Below are 25,109 nucleotides of genomic sequence, written 5' to 3'. Positions count from 1 at the left end.
ATGCTGGGTGTGGCTCGTGCTGGGGTGAGGCACGCCTCCGGGTGAGACACGTGCCGTGTAGGACGCATGCTGGCTGGGGCGCGTGCTGGAATGAGGTGTGTGTTGTGGAGGGGCAATTGCCATGGGTCTCTGGCTGGGCTCGTACTGCTGGTTGGGCGTGTGTTTCTGGTTGGGCGTGTGTTTCTGGTTGGGCGTGTATTTCTGGCTGGGTGCGTACTGCTGGTTGGGCGCGTGTTTCTGGCTGGGTGTGTGTTTTCTGGCTGGGCGCGTACTGCTGGCTGGGCGTGTGTTACTGGTTGGGGGTGTGTCACCGTTTGGGCGTGTGCCGCGGGCTGAGTGCGTGCTGCCACTGCGGACTTTGTGAGTCCCAGACCTCGTCCACTCTGGGCAATGTTTTCTCACCCCTCGAATCCTTGTACCAGTTATCTTGATGCACCCCAGTTATTGTCCACTCTGGAACAGGCCGCCAGTGTTGCTGTTCACCTTGTCTACCTCAGCCGTCTCCCTTTGTTCCAGCCCGGCCAATCACTCCTCCTCGCAACAATTCTCCATCCCTGGCAACATCCTGGAGAAGCTCCACACCCTCGCCAGTGCTGTCACATCCTTTCTGAAGTGTGGTGACCAGAACTGCACACAGTGCGGTCCAACTGGTGTCTGACACAGTTCCAGCAAAGCCTTCTGCCTGTGGATTCAAGGCCTCAGCTGATGGACATGGATCCCATCTACATCCTTATCCACCCTGTCTAACTGCCCCGTTACCTGCTGGGACCTGTCGGCATGCTCTCCAGTGTCCCTCTGTTCCTATTCCTTCAATTCTGTTCCCTGGAGTATGGGTTGTGCTGGTTGCTTGGGGTACAGGTGCAGCTGCCTGTAATAATCCCTGATGTTTGTGTCTGAGGTCTACAGGCAGCCAAGAAAAGGTCAGCTGTTCCGTTGAGCCTTGATCATAGTGCCAGGGTTGCAGCACTGAAAGAGGCCATTCAGCCCATCAGTTCTGACTCTGTGGAGACACAGCCCATCTGGTCCGACTCACTCATCCTCTCTCCACTACCCTGCAGAGTCCTTCCTTTCACCTCCTTTTCCAGCATCTCTTCTGAATGTTACCATTGAATCTGCCTCCACTACACCGTCGAGAGTGCGCTACCGACCCCAGCCGCTCGCTGTGTAACAACATTGTGTTCATGTCACCTCTTTTGCATTCTGTGCTGCAGATCCCGACCCTCCCCCGTCAGGAGCAGTCTCTCCCTATCCCTGTACCCTGACCTCCCCACACCCTCACCTTTTCCAAGGACAACAACCCCAGATTCTCCAGTCCATCTACATCACTAAAGTCCCTCATCCCTGGAATCGTGAAGGTAGATCTCTTCTCCACCCTTTTGCTAAACCCTCCTCACCTTTCCCAAAGTGTGGCATCCGGAACTGGACACAATACTTGTCTGGAACTGGACACAATACTTGAGCTGTGATCCAAGGTCGCGCGAGTCCCAGATCTCATCCACCATGATCAACGCTTCACTGTGGTCTCTCTGTCCCTGCACTGCGTACCTCTGGCTAGGAAGCCCAGATCCTGGATGATTTTCGGCCACTTTCTCAACCTGCCTCATCACCTTTGATGAAGAAACCACTTCTATCCCCAGGTCTCTTTGCTCTTACACCCCTGTTGCCATTCTGGTGTCTGGCTTACGTTGCTTCTCCTACTTCTTCAGAACAAAAGGTTAACACTTCATATTTCTCGGCGTTAAGTTTCAGCCGCCACCTTGCTGTGCAGACTACCAGCCTGTGTACCTCGCTTTGGTCTGTAACTGCCCTTCTCACAGTTTGCTGTGCCTTCAATGTTAGTATCATCTTCAGATCTGCAACCTGCCCTGGACACACATGTACAAGTCTTTATTATATATGATGAAAAGCAGTGGTCCTCGTACTGACCCAGGGAACCACTCTACACTCACTCCAGTCTGGAAAATCCCTTTAACCTTCACTCTCTAACCCTTGTTGCTTTGCCAACGTTCTGAACACTCTTTTAAGTCCTTTTATGTCATGTGCTTCCTTCTCAATGATTCCTATTATGTGTAATCTTATCAAATGCCCTTTTGAAGTCTAATACATATCACACCAACCACAAGTCCGTCATCAAACTTCCCCATGATCTCATTGTCAAATCCCATCCAGCTGGTTAGACATGATCTTCCTTTAACAAATCCTTGCTGGCTTTGTCTACTCAATCCACACTCAACCAAGTGACTGTACTCAGTCCCTGATTATTGGTTAGTGACCAAGCATTCACCCCCTCCAACCCTACAGCCATGGCATCCTTGGGGAGAAATGGAAACTTTATAGAGGCCAATAAGGATACAAGAAAGCAGGAGCCGAAGTAGGTCCTCAAACCTGTCCCACCATTCAATATGATCGTGGCCCTGGGTCTCATCTCCTCTTCTGTGCCAGTTCCCCACTGCCCTCAATTCCCTGATCTTCCAAAACAAAAATCTGCTTCTTCTTTAAATACCTCCAAAGATTTGGATTCCACAATCCTCTGGGGTAGAGACTCCCAGAAGTTCACCAGGTATGTGAAAAGAAGTTCCTACACACCTTAGCATTTAAATGATTGTTCCCTTATCTGGTACTCCTATGCATCTCAGTTTTAAATGACCATTCCCTAATTTTGTAACTATGTCCCTCTGGGGAACAACGGGAAAAATATATTCACGTAAAATTCCTCTCCAACCCTCTCAGGGAATCAGATGCAGTGGAGGAGTTCACAGTGACCATGTTATCTGTTATGATACAATCTCCACCCCAGTGAGGTTGGGCAGAGAGTTGGCAACTGACAATGTACTCCAAAGGATTTATTTAGGACACATTGATGCACCCAACATCAGAGTTTCACCCACGACCATATCCTCTTCTGTACCCTAGCAGGGTCTGGGATGACTGGTTGGTGACTTGCCAGTTCCCTGACCTTGTATCTTTGAGGGATTCCTCCACAGTTCTGGATCGGGACCAGAGAGCTTGCCCTATTCTCGGCTGGGCGGGGTCATCCCAACAGCCACCACACAGGGAGTGTGTGTCCACTAGCGCCTAGCTTGTTCCCCTCAACTCCTGTTCCCTGGTAATCCAGAATCTCCAGCTTTAGGACAATCCGCCCTACGGGTGGGGGTTTGTTTGGCACCTACGCCCCTAGTGAAAGCTTCAGACAAGGAGCTCAAAACTGACTGAGAGTCATAGAATCATACAGTCAAACATCACGTAGAAGGGCCCTTCAGCATCACTGGTTCATGCCATCCAACATTCCCACCTAAACTAATCTCATTTGTCTGTACTTGGCTCTAAACCTTCCTTATCTATGTACCTGTCCAAGTTCCTTTTAAGCACTGGTAATGTACCGACCTCTGCCACTTCCTCTGGCGGCTCGTTCCATATACCGAACAGCCTCTGGGTGAAAATGTTGCTCCTCAGGTTCCTATTAAATCTCTCCCCTCTCACCTTAAACTGTTTCCCTCTAGTTTTTGAAACTCCAGCCCAAGGAAAAAGACTGTGTGCATTCACCCTATCTATGCCCCTCATGATTTTATAGTTCTCCATGAGATCACATTCTCCTACACTCCAATGAATAAAGTCCCAACTTTCTCACCCTCTCTCCATAACTCAGTCCCTCAAGTCCCAGCAATATCCTCATAAATCTCCTCTGCACTTTTTCCAGCTTAATAGCATTCTTTCCTATAGCAGGATGATCCAAAGTGAGCACAATATTCCAAATGTAGCCTCACCAATACTTTGTACAACTGCAACACAACACCCCAATTTCTATATTCAATGCTCTGACTGATGAAGGACAGAGTGCTGAAAGCCTTCTTCACCACCCTGTCTACCTGCGCACCACTTTCAGGGAACTGTGCACTTGTACTCCTAGGTCCCTCTGTTCTACAACACTCCCTGGGGCTCTACCGTTCACTGTGAATGTCCTACCATGGTTTGACTTCCCAAAATGCAACACCTCGCACTTCTCCGAATTAAACTCCATTTGCCATTCCTTGGCCCACTTACCCAGCTGATCAAGATCCGTCTGTAAATCCTGATGACCAAGGAAAGTTTGAAAACTTTTATACGTTGCATTAGAAGTGACAGTGTTTCCAAATATTGATCCCACCGACCCAAATCATACCCTCTCTAGGTGCCATGTTCCTGCATTGCTGGGGTCTTTCTCATATTGTGTAGATAAGTTTGGTTGCATGAGGCCTCACCGAGTTGATGTGTTTGCACTTGTTAAAGACTGTGCCTGTGCTCATGGGGAGTACACAGGCTTTATACAGACAGATAGATAGGGGCGGCACGGTAGCGGGGTTCGATTCCCGCCGCTGTCTGTAAGCAGTTTTTATGTTCTCCCCATGTGTCTGCGTGGGTTTCCTCCGGGTGCTCCGGTTTCCTCCCACATTCCAATGATGTACGGGTTAGGAAGTCGTGGGCGTGCTATGTTGGGTTTAAAATGGGCAGTGCGGACTCATTGTGCCGGAAGGGCCTGTTACCACGCTGTAAAAATAAAATTTAATTAAAAAAATTTTAAAATTTATCTGCAGTCATCCTAACATGGTTTTTTTCTTTTTTCCTCTCTTCCAGGGTGTTCCTGGTCCTAAAGGTTCGAAAGGTTCCATGGTGAGTTCACTCGCTTCATGCTGGATGCTCTGAGCCAGTTATGGAAAGTAAACTGAAATTGCAGGTATTGAGGGGAAAGAGAATATGTCTTGTTCTGGGATAAGTGTTGGAAGGCTCTATCCTTCTATGGGACATGAGACAAGGAGGAAGAGCAAGGAGCTGATGTTGTCGCAAGGATGCTCCTTGGAGAGAGAGGTGGGGTGAATGAGCCTGAAGCCTAACAGTGCGGAGAAGATGGAAATGATCCCATACACCTTAACTCACTGCAGCCCATCACGGTAGAAGGACAACATGGGTCCAGATACAACAAAGTCAAATTTATTGTCATCTGCACAAGTCCATGTGAAAAACTTACTTGCAGCAGCATCACAGGCACAGAGCATCAGATAAGCAGCATTCACAAGAAAAACATAAATTAACATAAATTAAACATAATTTTTACAAGAAAGAACATAATTAGAACAAAAAACAGTCCATCTTAGTGCAAAGTGATCAAACTGGTCTTCGTGTTGCTGAACTGTAGTGATTATGGTTATGTCAGTTGGTTGGAGAAGCGAATGGTTGAAGGGAAGTAGCTGTTCCTGAACCTGGTGGTGTGGGGACTTCAGGCTTCTGTACCTCCTGCCCGATGGGTGCTGCGAGAAGATGGCACGGCCCGGATGGTGGGGATCTTTGATGACGGATGTTGCCTTCTTGAGGTAGCGCCTCCTGTAGATAGGACCGACGGTGGGGAGGGATGTGCCCGTGATGTATTGGGCTGAGTCCTCTTCCCTCTCCAGCTCCTTATCTCCCTGTGCATTCGAATTGCCTTACTCTTACTTAGCGTAGATGAGGACTGTCCGTTACTGGGTGGATGTAAAAGATCGCACAATAGCATATGGGGCATGTCTCCTTGTGTTCTTGGGCGATACGTATCCATCAACCTGATTGTGATCATGATGTTTGCGGGAGCTTGCTGTGCATACATTGGCTGCTGTGTTTCCTGCACTACATCAGTGAATACCCTTCAAAAGGAAGTTAACTGGCTGGACACCATTCTGTGTCTGCCAAGAGGGAACATTTAAACTTTGGACTTACTCTGCAGGCAACACAGTGAGTGGAGCTGATGTATGTGTTTTATCACAAGAGTCGATGCTCATTGAAGGACAGTGAAAAGGGAATCTGTGGGTGGTGCCCTTCAGCGATTGTCCAGTGCAGCATATAACATTAATGTTGCCCTGGAGTACAAGAGTTGGGATGTCGTGTTACAAGTGTAGAAGACCTTGGTTAGACCACATTGGTTAGCATTGTGTGCAGTTCTGGTCACCCAGCTATAGGAAGATGTCACTAAGCTGGAAAGGGTGCTGAAAAGATTCACGTAGATGTTACCAGAACTGGAGGGCTTGGGTTATAAGGAGAGACTGGATAGGCTGGGACTTTTTCCCCTGGAATGTAGGAAGCTGAGGGGTGATCTTATAGAGAAATTTATAAAATCGTGAGGGGCACAGATAAAGTGAATAGTCACAGCCCTTTTTCCCAGGGTCGGGGAGTCTAAAACTAGAGGGCACAGGTTTAAGGTGAGAGGGGAGAGAATTAAAGGGGACCTGAGGGGCAGGTTTTACACCCAGAGGGTGGTGGGTGCGTGGAACGAGCTGCCACAGGAAGTGGTACAATTACATTGTTTAAAAGACATTTGGACACGTCCATGGATAGGAAAGGTTGAGAGGGATTTGGGCCAAATGCAGGCAAATGGGATTGGCTTAGATGAGCATCTTGGTCGGCATGGACGAGCTGGACCGAAGGGCCTGCCTCCATGTTGTACAACTCTGTGGTTCTCCTCCTTCTGCCGTTATCACTTGGTTTGCGTGGAATATTAAACAAGCCCACATTATACGTGGTGCTGAGGGGCTCTTAGCTCATTCGTGAGTTCCTCTCGTGTCTCATGGACACGAGTCGGTTCCATTCAGCAACCTGTTCTCATAGCAACCAAGTCAGATGTTTCAGTCCCGCTCTTAAGCTTTCCCTGGAGGGCAAAACGTAGCTTTGGCTTGGGACTGGAGCGATGCAGGTATGCGATTGGCTTCAGTTGGTGGGACGAGGGAGGAGCTGAGACTCTCACCTACACCTGTGCTCCAAGCCAATCAAAATCCAGCTTACTGAGATGTTCCACCTTGACCCAGACCTCCATCATCCACAAGATAACTGGTTTGGTTGAGGGTGTTTCTGAGGAGCATCGACACGGAGCCTGCTCACCACCACTTTCATTCATTGAGTTTTGCTCAGTCCGTAGAAACCTCGTGGTAGATTCCAATCATGGAGCCATGGAGTCATACAGCATGGAGACAGGCCCTTCAGACTAACCAAGTTGCCCAACTAAGCCAGCCCCATTTGCCTGCATTTGGCCCGTATCCCTCTAAACCTTTCCTATCCATGTACCTGTCCAAAGGTCCTTTAACCTGATGACCTCCATCCCAAGATTTTGAAGGAAGTGGTCTTGGAGTCTGAGTGCACTGGCTGTCATTTTCCAAAACTACAATGATTATGGAGCAGTTTCCTCTGACTGGAAGGTAGCAATGTAGCCTCACTATTTTAAGAAATGAGGGAGAGAGAATATAACGAACTGCAGACCTGATCAAGCGAAACAATAGTTAGGAGGAATACTTTTAAGATGATTGGAGGAAGGTATGGGGGGGATGTCAGAGGTAAGTTTTTTACACAGAGAGTGGTGGGTGCGTGGAACGCACTGCCGGCATAGGTTGTGGGGGCAGATACATTAGGGACATTCAAGAGACTCTTAGATAGACACATGAATGACAGAAAAATGGTGGGCTATGTAGGAGGGAAGGGTTAGATAGATCTTAGAGCAGGATAAAATGGTCAGCACAACATCATGGGCTGAAGGGCCTGTACTGTGCTGTAATTTTCTATATGTTGTTGAAATGTTGGAGAATCTTGGGGTTCAGGCCCCGCGGGGGTTTCTCCTGATGCTTGGGAATACCACTGGGGAAGTGAGCAGCTCAGATTGTTTCCATGGCTCTGCTGCTTGGTGTTCGCTTGAGTATGTGAGATCCATTCTCCCGGGCTGACGCCCGTGTTAGAATGGGTGAACAAGAGAGGTGGAGGTGCTCACCGACCCGGCCGACACATCAGTCCCACTGCGGAAGAGCAATGGTTGCTTGACCGGCAGACCATTATTGAAGAGGGAATGGACTAGCTGTCCCTGCCGTGCAGATCGCCCACAAACTCTTCCTCCCCCACAGACCTGTCCTGACCTCCCTCCACTACTGGAGGCTTTGGAGAGGGTGCAGAAGAGGTTAACCAGGATACTGCCTGGATCAGAGGGCACGTGCCTGGGTTGTTTTCTCTGCAGTGTCAGAGGCTGAGGGGAGACCTGATAGAAACTTATAAAATTATGAGAGGCGTAGATAAGGTAGACGGTTGGTATCTTTTCTCCAGCATTGGAATGTCTAATACTAGAGGGCATGCATTTAAGGTGAGAGGGGGAAAGTTTAAAGGAGATGTGTGGGGCAAGTTTTTTACGCAGAGGGTGGTAGGTGCCTGGAACAGGCTGCCAGGGGTGATGGAGGCAGATATGATAGAGGCGTTTAAGAGGCTCTTGGATAGGCAGAGAGTGGAGGGATACGGACCATGTGCAGGCGGAAGGGATTAGTGTAATTAGGTGTCATTAGCTTAATTAGTTTGCACAACATTGTGGGCCAAAGGGCCTGTTCCTGTGCTGTGCTGTTCTCTGTTCTATTGATGGCTGTGCCTCTGGCTGTCTGGGTCCTGATCTTTTGAAGTTCCCTCCTTAAACCTGTTTGTCACTCTGTCACTCTCCCCTGCTTAAAACCTCGTTCCTTGATGAAGGTTTTAGCGATCTAATATCGCCATATGTTTGATAGTGTCCCGCAAAGTGTTTTGGGACATTTTACAATGGTAAAAAATTGGTAAATTGGTTTATCATAGTCACATGTACCAAGGTACAGTGAAAAAGTTTGTTTTGCATGCCATCGGATACACATCATTTCATTACATCAGTGTGTTGAGATAGTAAAATGGAAGAACAGTAACAGAGTGCAGAATATAGTGGTAAAGGTGCTACTTAAATATAGGTCATGTTTAACTCTGTTTTCTCCCTCTGATTGCTGCAGGGCACGGCTGGACCTAAAGGAGAGCGAGGTGTTCCTGGTCCTCCAGGTGTTCCTGTGAGTAGTACCTCATTACAATCTCTGACCTTCCCTTCCTGCACACGGACACTGCTGTCAACGTGCTGAGCTGAGACTGTCAGTAAAGTGGTGCACTTGCCCGGGTTGGAAGTGACACTGGGACTGACTGGTACATTGGGTGACCCAAAACTCAGCCCTGGCTTCTGATTGGTCCAATGATATTCTCCCAGAGATACAAACTGAAATTGTAGTCAAATTGGTCATCTGGCGAAGCGATAGCTGATTCCAAGAATATTAATTACAGCTGTTATTATAATTGCTGCTCAAGCTCTACCTGGTCAGTGTAGAGACTTCATTATATATTGAGACCTGCTGCCCCTGTCCTGGGAGTATGTGACAGGACAGTGCAGGAGGAGCTTTACTCTATGGTTGATCCTGGGAGTGTGTGACGGGACAATGTGGAGGGAGCTTCACTATATCTAACCTGTGCCCTGTGAGTATGTGATGCGACAGAGTAAAGGGAGCTGCATTCAGTGTCTGACCCTGTGAGTGTGTGATGGGATAGTGCAAAGGGAGCTTCACTCTGTGTCTAACCTGTGCCCCGGAAGAGTGTGACAGGACGGTGTGGAGGGAGCTTCTCTCTATGTCTGACCCTGGGAGTGTGTGATGGGACAGTGTGGAGGGAGCTTCACTCTGTGGCTAACCTATGCCCCAGGAGAGTGTGACAGGACAGTGTGGAGGGAGCTTCTCTCTATGTCTGACCCCAGGAGTGCGTGGTGGGACAGTGTAGAGGGAGCTTCACTCTGTGTCAAACCCTGGGAGTGTGTGGTGGTACAGTGTAGAGGGAGCTTCACTTTGTGTCTGACCCTGGGGGTGTGTGATGGGATGGTGTGGAGGAAGCTTCACGCTGTCTGACCCGTGGAACGGGAGTGTTTGAAGGGACACTGTGGAGGATGCTTTCTCTGTGTCGAACCCACATCCTTGGAAAGCATGATGAGACTGAGGCAAATTTACTCTCTGTGGAACCCATGCTGCCCCTGCCTATGTTGTGTCTAATGGAACAGGGCAGAGGGAGCTTTACTCTGCATCTCTCCCATGGTCTCACTGCCCTAGAAGTGTGTTAGGGGATGGTGTGGATCTGTTTTTATTCCTGTATGACAGAGAGGTGTAGAATTATTAAAGAGAAAGTATGATTGTCCGCCCCTGGAGCAGGGTTATTGGGTGCAAGGCAGATTTTGGTCCTCGTGCGGAGAACCTGTATCCAAGGAAGTTCACTGGGTGGATCGGATTTGATGCCTGGCTCTGGGGTTGCATTAGTTAAAGAAGCAGATCACAGAGAGGTTCCCCAATGGGGAAAACGTGGCCTACTGCTGCCCTCGCTGATGTCCCCTCACCCTCTCCGGCCTCGCTAGGGTCCTCCAGGGGAAGTCATCCAGCCACTCCCCATCCAGAGGCGCAAGAAGAGCAAGCGCTCAGTGTCCATAGACGGGAGCAAGCCCCTGCCGGACCAGCGGATGATGGCCGATGAGATCCTCGATTACGCCGACGGGATGGAGGAGATCTTCGGGTCGCTGAACTCGCTGAAGGTGGAGATTGAGCAGATGAGGCACCCGATCGGCACGAAGGAGCACCCAGCCCGCACTTGCAGGGACCTGCAGATCTGTCACGAGGACTACAAGGATGGTGAGTGTCCCAGCCCCCTCCTCATCCTCCACCCTTTGGTACACCTGAAGCACACACACTCCCTTGGACCCTACACAGCCCAAGCTTGCGGCTAATAGGTCCCCCACAGGTCATGACAGGCTTATGTTCCCCAGAGACCTTTGTAACCCAAATGGGTCACGACCCAGGCAACCAAGGGCAACGTGTCGTTAAAACCAGGGCGTTTAACTCCACCATTCAGATAGTGTCATGAACCAAGTTCCCACCCACCGGAAGATGCCTGCAGTCCTGCAGCAGCCGGCAAAACCATCCCACCTGTCTCCTCAACGTTTGCTTGTAAGTACGAGCTGTAAATAAGTCGGGTGTCTGTAACCTGGGGAGGACCTGTACTTCACTGGACGTGTAAAGTTCAAATCTCACCAGGAGCAGAGTGAGATTTTTAACTGTATTCTTTTACAGGTCTGTCGCTATTGGTTACGGTCATGATGAAACTGTTGCGTTGCTGATTTTCTTTTTTAAGACAAATGCTAACTGGAGAGTAAAAGTATCTGGGAAATATGAGAATGAAATACGGGTGGTTGTCAGGCTGAAAGATAAGAGGTCAGGGTACGTAGAGGATACAGTCAAACAACATTAAAAGAAACCGAGAGACCTTCTTTGGGTAAATAAGGAACCATGACTTGCAGGGGTTGGGTTATTAAGGGGGCGAGCAAGAAACTTCACATGGAGGCCAAAGGCAAGGCAGAGATCTCACATTATTATCTGCCAGGGAAGAAACTTTTGGGAACACCTTACTGTCATTATCCGGGGCCTCAGTGACATCACTCCTGGAGTGTGGTGTACAATTTTGGTCTCCTTACCAAAAAGAAATCCTTGCCATACAGGGAATGGAAGGAAGACTCACCTGGTTGATTCCAGTGATGGCAGATTTGTATTGGAAAGACGAGGCATGATTTTGTTAAAGTTTGGAGATATAAGAAGTGACCTGATTGGAACGCGGTAGATACATGGAGCATGTTTTCCCTGGCTGAAGAGTCTAGTCTAAGGTGATGTACCTGAGGCAGCTAAGTCCCCAGATCTGGATGGAATGCATCCTGAGATGCTGAGGTAGAAAAACATTTTGGTAGGAAGAATGAAGAAAGGCAAAATATTACATAAGCCACAGTTCGAAAGGAGGGAGAATTCAGAACAGAGAGGCCTAGTGCAGATGTTCATAAACCTTTGCAGGTTGATAAAATAATTACCATGGCTCACAGGATTAATATACATTATTGGATAATATAGGTATCTATTCCTGGAGAGTATAAGTTTGGGGGGGTGTTAGAGATCTGGAAGGGATCTGTGGGGGGAGGGTTTCACCCGGCGGTGGGGGTGGGGGGTGGGGTTTGGAAATCTGGAATGCATTCCCAGAGGGCGTGGTGGAGGCAGAGACTTTCACAACATTTAAGAAGTATCTGGACAAGCAGCTGAACCACCAAGGTTTAGAAGGCTACGGACCAAGTGCAGATAAATGGGATTACTATAGGTGGGCACTTGATTGTTGGCATGGGACATCCAGCCTCGCCTGGTTTCATTTGCCTAGCACCCATGCACTGGCTCCATCCTCTTCCCTACCGGCTCCATCTGCCCGGAATCCCTGCCTTATCCGGTTCCACTCACTACCTTCCTTTGTCTGCAGATTCCAGGATCTGCAGTCCACTTGCACCTTCCCTGCATCCGTCCCTTCCTCCTCCTGGCTCACCTGGTTCCACCCATCAACCTGCCATAATCCCCCTCCCTTACCTCTTCATTCCCGGCTCTCTCCTCTCTACGCTTTCGGTCCTGAGGCAGGAGCTCCGCCCGTAACGTCGACTGGCCCTATCCCAGCATGGATGCTGCCTGACCCGCTGAGTTCCTCCAGCGTTTGGTATTTTCATCCTGATCCCTCCAAAGAACAAATCCCGACTGGGCAACACGAGGATTATCCCCAAAGGTCCAGAGGGAACACATTACCAATTGGACTATGTGGCAGTTTAAAGAGGAAGCTGACTGCCACTTAAAGGCCGGAACCAGATGGGCAGTAATTGGGGGGGTGTTGCCATACATAGCTGCACTCAGAGACTACAAGCAGTCACATTGCCGGAGAGGAGTTTCATATTTTCCGGTGGCTGTGCGGCAAGAAATCTCAACCGTGACCCACTGCCTTTTTTTTATTCACAGAGTCATAGAGCAAGAAACAGGCCCTTTGGCCCAACTAGTCCATGCCGACATCGTCTCCCGAGTCCCATCTACCTGCACCCGGACCATATCCCTCCAAACCCCTCCCATCCATGTACCTATCCAAACCTCCCTTCAATGTTACAACTGAACCCGCATCCACCTCTTGCGCTGGCAGCTCGTTCCACACTCGCACCACCCTCCGAGCGATGAAGTTCCCCCTCAGATTCTCTCATATATTTCACCTTTCACCCTAAACCTACAACCTCTAGTTCTAGTCTCTCACCCAACCTGAGGGGAAAAGCCTGCATGCATTCACCCTATCTATAGCCCTCATAAATTTTGTATTCCTTACATAATGCAGGTGTCACCAGCAAAACCACCATTCATGTCCACCTGTGAGAAGGTGGTGGTGAGCCTTCTTGTTAAAAGTCTTTCCCAGTGCTGTTGGGAAGAGGTCGCAGGGTATTAACTCAATGGCAGTAATGGAATGGTAACACCTTTGCACGTTAGCCTGGTGTGACGAGGGGAAGCTTAAGGTGTGGTGGCTCTGTGCCCTCCTCCTCCTGACTGTGGGTACGGGAGGTGCTGTCAAAGAAGTCTTGGTGAGTGTTCACAGTGCATGTTGAAGGCAGCAGGATTACGGCCACAGTGGCAGTGGAGGGAGGGAAGGTTTAGGGTGCCAACCAAGTGGGCTGTTTGCCCTGGATGCCGTGGCAGGTGGAGAGTGTTCCACCGGAGTCCTGACTTGTGCCTTGCAGATGGCGGCGAGGCCTTGGGCCACCAGGGGCTGAGACACTCACCGCAGGAAACCCAGCCTCTGACCTGATGTTGGGAAGGTTTTCCCTGTTCTCTTTTCCGGGAATGTGCCCTCTGGATAAGAGAATCCAGGCTCAAGTTGTAGAGTCATGGAGAATACAGCACGGATACAGGCCCTTCGGCCCAACCAATCCATGCTGACCACGGTGCCCAACCAGCTAGTCCCAATTTCCTGTGTTTGAACATCGAACATACAGAACATAAAACAGCACAGCACAGAACAGGCCCTTCGGCCCACGATGTTGTGCTGACATAGCTCATCCCTTCTACGCACAGATTGCCGATATCCCTCTATTTTTCTCTCATTCGTGTGCCCATCCAAGCCCCTCTTAAATGCCCCCAATGAATTTGCCTCCACCACCCTATCAGGCAATGCATTACAGGCATCCACCACTCTCTGAGTAAAAAACCTACCCCTCACGCCTGTTCTGAACCTACCCCTTCTCACCTTAAATGTTTGGCCTATATTCTTACATAAGCCCTCCACGTACCTATCCAAACACCTCCTAAATGATACTGTTGTACCTGCCTCAACCACGTCCTCTGGCAGCTCATTCCATATACTCACCACCCTCTACGTGAGAAAGTTGCCCCACATGTCCCTTTTAAATATGATAAGAGATCTTTATTAGTCACATATACACTGAAACACACAGTGAAATGCATCTTTTGTGTAGAGTGTTCTGGGGGCAGCCCGCAAGTGTCGCCACGCTTCCAGCGCCAACATAGCATGTCCACAACTTCCTAACCTGTACGTCTTTGGAATGTGGGAGGAAACTGGAGCACCCGGAGGAAACCCACGCAGACACGGGGAGAACGTACAAACTCTTTATAGACAGCGGCCAGAATTGAACCCGGGTCACTGGCGCTGTAATAGTGTTACGCTAACCACTACACTACTGTGCCTGCCCCTCTTTCCCCTCTCACCCTAAATCTATGCCCCCTAGTTATCTATGCTTGTAAATAACAAGCACTTCACCAACTGGAAACCAGTGATGTGGATGTGGGTTGTTGGGTGAAGAGAGTCTCAGGACAATAATTAGGATTGGCAGACACCAGTCACCTTAATCAGAGGTCGTGCTCTTCAGTAGTCTGTGGTCTTCACGCCAGTGTCTTCCTCCTTCTCCCCTCAGGTGAATATTGGATCGACCCCAACCAGGGCTGTGCGGCTGATTCCTTCAAGGTTTACTGTAACTTTACTGCGGGAGGAGAGACTTGCATCTTCCCAGACAAGAAATCCTCAGGGGTGAGTGGGGAGATCACGCCATCTGGGAAATCCTTGGCACGTCCCACGCAGTCCCAGCTCTCCCACCACAAACGTACTACCGGGGTGCGGTAACCAGGGAGGGGCTGTGTTGAACACTGCGGAGTGGCCGCGGGGAATTCTCGTTCACGTATATTTCATTCTGAGTGTACTGGGAACATGGTGGTGGTATGGGGAACGTGGATAAGGTCAGGGAGGAAGGCCAGGTAATTGGCGGGAAGGAATACAGAGGTGAATGGGGGAGGGGAGATACCAGGCTGGGTGGAATTGGCTGGGAGTGGGAGGGGTGGGAATACTGGGCTGGGCTGGTCATGCACAGTGGTGCAGCGGGTTGAGCCACTGCCTCACAGCTCCAGAGACCCGGGTTCAATCCTGACCTCTGGTGCTGTCTGTGTGGAGTTTGCACCATCTCCGTGTGACTGCATGTGTTTCCCCTGGGTGCTCCAGTCTTTTCCCACAACAAGTTTCAAGTTTAAGTTTGTTGTCGTGGACGCACATACCCAGGGGATAAATGCCATGGAGATGAGCTTTTTGCAGCAGAAGCACAGTACAAACATGAGTTAACAAAGACATAAATTAACATAAATTGTACGTAACTTTCACGACAAAATGAAATTAAATTGTGTGCATTGGTAGGTTAAGTGGCCGCTCTAAATTGCTCCTGGTGTGTAGGTGACTGGTAGAATCTGGGGAGAATTGATGGGAATGTGAGACCGATGTAGGATTGGTGTGAATGGGCGTTTGAAGATCAGCATTTACTCGGTGGGCCGAAGGGCCTCTCTCAGTGCTGTCTCTCTCTATGGCCCTCTGAGGAGAGGAGCTGTGGGCGAGATTACTGGTGGAATGGTTGGACCGTGTGGGGGTGTGGTGTGGGGTTGCGAGGGTGCTGTGACCTACTTGTGCAGTCAATTCAGAGTGTAATGTGGTCGCCGAGCTACAGGAAGGATGTCAGTAAGATTGAAAGAGTGCAGAGATTTACAAGAATGTTGCTGGGTCTTCAGGAGTTAAGTTACAGGGAAAGATTGAGCATGTTAGGACTTTATTCCTTGGAGCGGAGAAGAATGAGGGGAGATATGATAGAGGTTTACAAAATGATGAGGGGCATAGACAGTTAATGCAAGTAGGCTCTTTCCACCTAGATTAGGAGAGATAAGTACGAGAGGACATGGCTTTAGGGTGAAAGGGGAAAGGTTTAGGGGGAACATTAGAGGGAACTTCTTCACAAAGAGTGGTGGGAGTGTGGAACAGGCTGCCATCTGACGTGGTAAATGCGGGCTCACCCTTAACTTTTAAGAGTAAATTGGATAGATACATGGACGGGAGAGATCTGGAGGGGTATGGGCTGGGGGCAGGTAAGTGGGACTAGCAGAATAATGTTTCGGTACAGACTAGAAGGGCCAAATGGCCTGTTTTCTGTGCTGTAGTTTTCTATGGTTCTATGGTTCTGTGGCACTGAAATTTCATCTGATCACGTCACCTGCAGGTGAAGATGTCCTCATGGAACAATGAATATCCCGGGGCCTGGTTCAGTGAGTTTAAAGGAGGAGCACAGGTAAGAACAGAACAAAGTGACTCAGCGTGACCAACGTTCTCCGTTAGTGGGGATGGGGATGGGGTTGTGGGTCTGCCCTGTGTGTGTGTGTGTGTGTGTGTGTGTGTGTGTGCTTGCGTGCGTGCGTGCGTGCGTGTGTGTGTGTGTCTGTGCATATGTGCCTGTGTGTGTGTGTGTCTGTGTGTGTCTGTGTGTGTCTGTGTGTGTGTGTGTGTCTGTGCATATGTGCCTCTGTGTGTGTGTGTGTGTGTCTGTGCATATGTGCCTGTGTGTGTGTGTGTCTGTGCATATGTGCCTCTGTGTGTGTGTGTGTGTGTCTGTGCATATGTACCTGTGTGTGTGTGTGTGTGTGTGTGTCTGTGCATATGTGCCTGTGTGTGTGTGTATGTGCCTGTGTGTGTGTGTGTCTGTGTGTGTGTGTGTGTCTGTGCATATGTGCCTGTGTGTGTGTGTGCGCGCGCATATGTGCCTGTGTGTGTGTGCGCGCATATGTGCCTGTGTGTGTCTGTGCATATGTACCTCTGTGTGTGTGCATGTCTGTCTATATGTACATGTGTGCTTGTGTGTGTGTGTAGTTGTCTGTCTGTGTGCGTGTGTGTGCCTGTGTATATATGTCTGTGTGTGTCTCTGTTTGTGTCTGTGCATATGTGCCTGTGTGTGTGCGTGTGTGTGCATATGTGACTGTGTGTGCATGTATGGGCATGTGTGTGTGTGTGTGTGTGTGTGTGTGTGTGTGTGTGTGTGTATTCTCAGGTAGCCTGGTCCATGTTGTATAAGCACAAAGCAGCAGGTTAAATTTCCTTCCATACCCACAACGCACAAACAACCGACACCTCTACAGCACTTGCACGTCCTGCCAAGGCCACGTCACAGAATCAGAGTGAAACCGGCACCAGACCACAAAGAAATCTGAGGGCTGGTGAGCTATGTCAGACCGGTCGCTTGTGAGGAATGCACGAGGGGCGATGAGATCAGTCACCGTGGAACTGTGCTGACGTTGGCGTGTGTGCCTCTGTATTTGTGACTGCGCATCAGAAGGCTGAGGGCTGGAGGTCCACTTTGATTAGTTCTGCATTTCAAACAAACCTTTAGTGCGAGATGCCGTCTGCCCATTCCGATCCTGTGGCACTATTTTCAGAGAGGAGCAAAGGAGTTCTCCCTTATTTTATGAGTCAATATTGCGGAATGTACCAAGTGTGATTAGTAAGTTTGCAGAAGACACCAAAATTAGTGTTGGTGTTGATGATGAGGAGAAATGTGTGAGAAATATTCATTAGTTAGTAAGATAAGATCTCTTTATTAGTCACATGTACATCGAAACACGCAGTGAAATGCATCTTTTGCGTCCAGTGTTCTGGGGGCAGCCCACAAGTGTCGCCACGCTTCCGGCGCCAACATAGCACGCCCACAACTTCCTAACCCGTATGTCTTTGGAATGTGGGAGGAAACCAGAGCACCCGGAGGAAACCCACGCAGACACGGGGAGAACGTACAAACTCCTCACAGATAGCAGCCGGAACTGAACTGGGGTCTCTGGCGCTGTAATAGCGTTATGCTGACCGCTACACTACCGTGCCTGCCCCAAAAAGCTGCCGGATCTGGGTGGATGGAATTTATTGCTGATAAGTGGGAGGTGATGCACTTTGGGAGGACTAATCAGGGTAGGACATACACAACGAATGTTGGTGCCCCAGAGAGTACTGAGGAACAAAGGGACCTTGCTGTACAAAGCCAAGAGCCCCTGAAAGTGGCAGCACAGGTAGATAGGGTGGCAAGGAAGGCACATGGGATACTTGTGTTCATTAGCCAGAGCAAAGGGTATAAGAGCAGCGAGTTTATGGAACAACTTTATAAAAAACTGCTCTGGCTACAGCTGGAGTACAGTGTACAGTTTTATTCACCATACTATAGAAAGGATGTGACTGTACTGGAGAAGGTGCCGAGGAGATTCGCCAGGATGTTGCCTGGGATGGAGTGTTTTGAGCTGTAAGGAAAGGCTGGATAGGCTGTGCTTAATTTCCTTGGAGCAGAGGAAGCTGAGGGTGCTCAGTAGTTGAAGAGCCTGTTTCTACACGTAGGATTTTGCGACTCCAAAACATTACTAAACCCCAGCTGCTTGGTTATGATTGCAGTTGGTGTTCACGGGAGCCTTGGTGTCAGGTTGTCTGCTCTACATCCTCTGGTCTCACCGTCACTCAGGCTGTGGGAAGGGTTTGCAGGGTCCTGTGGTGTGTTATCAATGCAATGCCTCACTTCCTTTGCAGTTGTCCTATGTGGATGCGGACAACAACCCCATTGGCGTTGTCCAGATGACCTTCCTGCGATTACTAAGTGTGGCAGCACGCCAGAACTTCACCTACCACTGCCACCGCTCTGTTGCCTGGTACCACACGGCAGCCGACAGCTACGACAAGGCCATGCGGTTCCTGGGCGCCAACGATGAGGAGATGTCCTTCGACAACAACCCATACATCAAGGCCATCGTGGATGGCTGTGCGGTCAGTCTGAGCTCTCACTGTTATCCACTTGTTTATGAAGCGTTAATGTTGAAGTTGAAATGAAATTGGCCCAGACACGTACTGAATGAGCGTCCCAATTGTCCATCCTGCTCTCAGAGGCAGTGATGGATAGGACAATGGAGAGGGAACATTACTCTGTATTGAACCCAGGAGTCCTTGACAGGGCAGCGCAGAGGAAATTTACCCTGTACTTAACCATCTAACCCTTACTACACCTGCCCCCCTATGAATCTATGGATTGCTGTATAGAAGGAGCTTTGTTGTGTATCTAGCTCGGGCTGACCCTGTCCAGGGACTTTGTGATGGGACAGAGCAGAGGGAGCTTCACCCTGTATCTGACCCTGCAAATGTGTGATGGGACGGTGTAGAGGGAGCTTCACTCTGTGTCTGACCCTGGGAGTGTGTGATGGGACGGTGTAGAGGGAGCTTCACTCTGTGTCTGACCCCGGGAGTGTGTGATGGGACGGTGTAGAGGGACCTTCAGTCTGTGTCTGACCCCGGGAGTGTGTGATGGGACGGTGTAGAGGGAGCTTCACTCTGTGTCTGACCCCGGGAGTGTGTGATGGGACGGTGTAGAGGGAGCTTCACTCTGTGTCTGACCCCGGGAGTGTGTGATGGGACGGTGTAGAGGGAGCTTCACTCTGTGTCTGAACCATGCTGTCCTCCTCACCACCTGTACTGAAGACTCCTGACACACTGGAGTTGTTGACCCCTCTGCTCAAGTAGATTCCTGGACCTGCTACACAGGTTGCAGGCTGAGAAAGGAAGGGCAGAGCTGGGGCTTTAACACGGCGGAGAGGTGCGTCTGTGTGTGTGGACAGATGGGACTGGATATTAAACCTGTGGGAAAGAGGGAGAGGGGAGACCAGTGGTTACAACGGATGTCACGGTGGTGCAGTGGTCCCAGCTCCCAGAGACCTGGCTTCAATCCTGACCTCTGGTGCTGCCCGTGTGGGGAACTACGTGGGTTTCCCCCGGGTGCTGCGGTTTCTTTCCACGTGCTGGTTGGTGGGGTAGTTGGCCGCTGTATGTTACCCCTGGTGCCGGAGGGTGGCAGGAGTATTAGTCGGTGGGGGGGGGGGGGGGGGGCAGGGAGGCGACTTGACGGGAATGCAGAAGGAAGAACGGGATTGGTGTACGTGGGAGATGGTGGGCACGGACACTGTGGGCCGAAGGTCCTGTTTGTGCGCTGTCTGACTCTCAACCTGCAGAAGGCCAGTTGGCGGGCCCAGTGCAGTTGCTGCGGCGGTGCAGGATGATCCCGGCGGCTGGCCCCGAGTTAACGCCTGTTCCCTTCTTGCCTTGTCCCAGCTGAGGAAGGGCAGCGACAAGACGGTCCTGGAGATCTACACTCCGCAGGTAGAACAGATGCCGTTCGTCGACGTGCTCTTCACTGACTTCACCGAGCCCAACCAGAAGTTCGGATTCGATGTAGGACCTGTTTGTTTCCAGGGCTAAAATTCACCCAGCCCCCACCATGACCAGTGTCACTATCGACCTCACTGACCCCCCCCCCACCCCCCACTGACCCCCTCACCCCAGCCCAACTGAGCAACGTCCCACGAGAAGGAGGAAGTCTCATGTTCTCACCTGACCGAAGATGCGAAGAACTGTTACTTACATGAAGGAAAACTAAACACGGGGAAGAAAAAAAAATCTGTTGCCCCGTCCACTGCGTCTGTCCTCTCGTTGTTCAGCTCCTTTAAGACCAGTTTCCCTCTGGAGGTAGTGGCCTGGTTTGATGTGGGTGTTATATTTTATTAAGAAAAGCGGCCAGAAGAGAAATGTTCCTGTTTTTTTTTTAATTAAAAAAAATGTTCTCCATAGATTGTAATATAAAACCACAGCAAAAAGAGAGAGAGAGACGATTTTATTTAATTCGTACACCTGCCGTAAATTCAACCAAACAGCAAATAAAAGATGAATTAAGTCTGTGAAGCTTTACTAGTAAATATGGTGCTCCAAAATTGTATTTACTCTCCTTTTTTAAAAAAGAAAAGGTGCTCAGAGTGTTATTATATGTTTGTAAGTATTTTTTATTTCTAATGTAAAATATATCTATAAATTGCTGCTTGTGTTAATTTTCTGTATAGGAAGGTGGCTGATATGTTTTCATCCCTCGTTTCTTTCTTTCCTCTGCTTTTCTCCTTCCATTTACACACTCGCTCAGTGCCGCATGCTCCCCCTCCATTCCAAAGTCACCTTCTCTCTCTCTCCCGCACCTCACCCATCTCTCTTCCCCACCCTGGCACTTCAGGCTGTTTTGCACAGCCTCCACTTACAGATTCCAGACCCCAGCTTCTGCACTGCCACTTTGTGCGGTTTCACTTCGTCCTCATGTGTAACTTTTGTTCTTCTCTCCCCGAGGTTAACTGTAGTCATTTGTGTGGTAGGGCACTCGCTGTTCTGTACTGTTTCTGTCTGAGTGGACCGAATCTTTTAATAGATTGAAAATCACCAATATTGCACTGCCTGTCTCTCTTTCTTTGTCGGTTTCAAGGTGCAAAGGAATGCATTAACTTTAGCTGAAAAAGCAACTGCAGATGCTGGAAATCAAAAATAAAAACTGAAAATGCTGGAAAAACTCAGCAGGTCAGGCAGCATCCATGGAGACAGACACAGGGAATGTTCGGTTCTGTTCTGACGCAGGTCTGAAATATTAACCGTTTCTCTTTCCACAGGTGCTGCCTGACCCGCTGAGTTTTTCCAGCATTTTGTGTTCTCATTAGCTCCAGACACTTGTTCCGATCCCCCTGAAATGTGGGGTTTTAACAGTCTTTCCATGATCTGGCCTGTAAAGATATCGGTCAGAGAATGATGGCAATACTCAGCAGACCAGGCAGCGTCTGCGAAGAGAGAAGCAGATTCAATATTTCATCCGACAAGCCCGAAACATCGAATCACCACCTCTCCACAGAAGCTGACTGACTTGCAGAGTAATTCCAGCTTCTCTTTTTATTTCAGATTTCCAATACCTGCAGTGTTTTGCATTTCCAGCAAAGGTATCAGTGGTGGCTCTGCAGGGAGCACACTCACCTCTGCGTCAGAAGCACATGGGTTCAAGTCCCACTCCAGGCACTTGAACACACAATCGCTTGTGGCACTGCAGAAGTGCTACAACTATCAGAGGATACGACGATAAGCCAAAACCCTCCAGGGCACTGTTACAGATCCCATTAATAAATGCCAATAAAAAAAAATCAGATCATGACATTGCTTTCACGAGACTGTGCGCAAACAATCTGTTGTGCCCTTTATAACCAGACAAAAGTGGCGACACTACAACAGTCATTAACTTGCATCGATGATCTGTGGTCACGATAGGTGCAATAGATATATGTTCCTTCTTTGACCAGTACACAACACATTCTTTAGTTTATTTTGGCATTTATCTCTCCTGCATCTTTAGAGATAAGACTAATTTATTGAATGTTTCTTTAAAATGTTATGCATTAAAAATATATAGTAATAAATATAAGCATGCTTCTTCCCTGCAGAGTTAAAATAAGAGAAATCCTCTTACTGGATGTGTTTGCCAGTGTTGCCCTACGTCCCTCCCCATTAAGGTGCCATCATTGCTGTGCCTGACTGGAATTTGGGAGAGTCCCAATATTTTCCTCACATTGAATGTCCTGATTTTTGTTCTGAAGCTCATAATGCTCGAGAGAGGTTCACTTGGGGAGATTGAATGTAAGGGGAAAGTAAACAGTTAATGGCAGGACCATTAACAAGCATTGATCTTAGCCAAGCCCATAGCTCCCTGAAAGTGGCCTCACAAGTCAATAGGGTGATAAAGGCAGTGCAAGGCCCACCTTCCTTTATTAGTCGAAGCATTGAATTCAAGAGTCGAGAAGTCATGCGGCAGCTTGAGAAGCTCTCGTTAGGCCATACCTGTATCTGGAGTATTGCATTCAATTCTGGTTGCCCCATTACAGGAAGGACGTGGACACAAAGGAGACAGTGTAGGGGAGTCGACCAAGACGCTGCCTGGATTAGAGGGTATGTGCTATAAGGAGAGGTTGGACTTGGGTTGCTTTCTCTGGAGCAGCAGAAGCTGAAGGGAGACCTGATAGCAATTTAGGAAAGTATGAGGGGCATAGATAGAGTGGACAACAGGTATCGTTTTTCTTTGGGTCCAAGTATCTAACACTGGAGGCCATACATTTAAGGTGAGAGGGGGAAAGTTCAAAAGGAGATGTGCGGGGTCAAGTTTTATTTTTTGAAAACACAGAGCACGGAGGGTGCCTGGAATGCACTGCCAGAGGCGGTAGTGGAGGCAGATACGATAGAGGCATTTTAGATAGGTACAGAATGGAGGGATATGGGCCGTACGCAGGCAGAAGGGATTAGACATCATTAGCTTAATTAGGTCAGTATAACATGGTGGGCTGAAGGGCCTGTTCCTGTGCTGTACTCTTCTATGTGGAGATTAACTGCCCCCTGGTTTCCTCTCAATCTTCAACCAGTAAAGTCAGGAAACTGGTGCCTACCGGCACGTATCTCATACAGCAGGGTTGTTTTAACTCATTAGTGCCTACGACTATTGACCACTTTAAATCACTGCAGTCCTTCTGGTGAAGGTGCTCCCCAGTGGCCATGGATAGAGAGTTCCACTGTTGCCCCAGCAACGGTGAAGGAATAATGACACGTTATCATGTGTGGCACCAGACCGTGACATTCCCAAGTGCCACCCACCATTCTTCACCTGGGGGGGGGGGGGGGGTAGGGGTGGTTGTAGTTTGCCGATACTGATGAAGAATTGGCAATTGGTTGCAGTACCTTCCTACATGATATATAACGCAGCCCCAGTGACCATCCAGCAGGGTGGTGGAACCCTTGTTGACCGTGCTGCTTGGTCCCAGCTGACATTCAGCCTCCGAGGGTTGAAGCTGGTCCATCACACACTGGGCTCATGCCCTGTCGCTGCTGGACAAGCTGCTTGGTGTCAGGAGGAGAGTCCTTTGCTCCTGTAACCACGGTGTACGCTTGGCTAATGTGGTGAGGTCCCCGTCAACAGTGACACCATCCCGTGCTCACCCCATCTCCGCACTGTTAATGCCATGGTTATGTTTCCGATTGATAGCGGGCACATCTAATTCAGATATGTTGGAGAAGACAAGGAATTTTGTTTGAGATCAGAAAAATGACTGGCAGTGCATGGATAGAGGGTGTCAAATATTCCCTGGAATACAGTTGGGCAGTTGTCCTTTGCCAGAGCATTGACCCAGAGAAGGGATTTCCACAAGGAGGGGAATTTAAAAGTTCAAGTAATAAATTAAATCTAGGAACCAAATTATTAGGAAAAAAAGCCCTCTCTGGTTCATGTCTTCTTTAGGAAAGGAAAGTCAACATCCTGATGCAACTGCAAACCACTATAGGACCTGGGCAGCAATGTCTCCACCCTATGAATAAGAGGAGGGGCACAAAAGCAATGGCCATTTTTGGCAAGGGTAATGGCACTGTAGGTCCAGAAGGTGCAGTGATTGCACAGAGAACTGGACCACCAATCCATAAATCCCTGTTCAAGAGGTCCCACTGCAACAATAGTACGTAAATGTAATTCGTAATCTGGAACCAACATGCTAGATTGTCAAAATCTCATGTGGGTCTTCAGGGGAAGAATCCTGCACAGTATGCAACTCTAGAGCAACCAAATGGAGTTGCCTCTCAACTCCCCCAGAGCAGACCATTGATACTGAATCACAGCAGAGAGACAGAGACCGACACCTCAGACATGCCAGCATTGAACTTCGGTGTGGATTCAGCCCTGAAGTCACTCACAGCCCAGTTGACCCAAGGGTCCTCCTCACAAACACGTGGGGACTGCTGCTGAAGTTGGGGAGAGCCGTCCCACAAACTGGTCAGAGTAACAGCCTGCCATTGTAAGGTCTGATTGCGCAGGTATGATGATGTGCCAGATTTCTCTCTCACTATCCCTGGTTATGCTCTGGCTCAGCTGTTTGGACAGACCCAGCACAGGTGATGATTCAGTGAGAGGCAGCTGGGGGGTGGGGTTGCTGAAGCAGCCTTGAAGTCCTCCTCTATGACTCCAGCATCACCCCCCACCATCCCCCAAACTCACAGTACACATGTGGGCAAGGAAATTCAATTTCCACCTCCTGTCCTCCCTCAGCTGATGAATCCATGCTATGTTGGACAAAACATGAAGTGCTGAAAGTGGTACAGGATATAGCCCAGGTGGGGACTACACAGAGAAGATATCTTTATTAGTCACATGTACATCAAAACACACAGTGAAATGCATCTTCTGTGTAGAGTGTTCTGGGGGCAGCCCACAAGTGTCG

General features: G+C 49.2%; 1 protein-coding gene across 1 annotated transcript in view; it reads left to right on the top strand.

Moving 5' to 3' along the window:
• The window catches only part of LOC127586103 (collagen alpha-1(V) chain-like), a 234,419-nt gene extending 214,000 nt beyond the window's left edge, over window positions 1–20,419 (top strand). The window contains 7 exon segments of the mRNA XM_052043933.1: window positions 4,612–4,647; window positions 8,778–8,831; window positions 10,205–10,475; window positions 14,603–14,715; window positions 16,217–16,285; window positions 18,550–18,783; window positions 20,116–20,419. Coding sequence (XP_051899893.1) covers window positions 4,612–4,647; window positions 8,778–8,831; window positions 10,205–10,475; window positions 14,603–14,715; window positions 16,217–16,285; window positions 18,550–18,783; window positions 20,116–20,262 — 924 coding nt within the window. The 3' untranslated portion in view covers window positions 20,263–20,419.
• The last annotated feature ends 4,690 nt before the right edge of the window (window positions 20,420–25,109 follow it).

The sequence above is a fragment of the Pristis pectinata genome, chromosome 34, assembly GCF_009764475.1.
Source record: "Pristis pectinata isolate sPriPec2 chromosome 34, sPriPec2.1.pri, whole genome shotgun sequence".
Lineage (NCBI taxonomy): Eukaryota > Metazoa > Chordata > Chondrichthyes > Rhinopristiformes > Pristidae > Pristis > Pristis pectinata.
The sequence above is the reverse complement of the archived record's forward strand: the minus strand, read 5'-3'. Positions and strand labels throughout refer to the sequence as shown.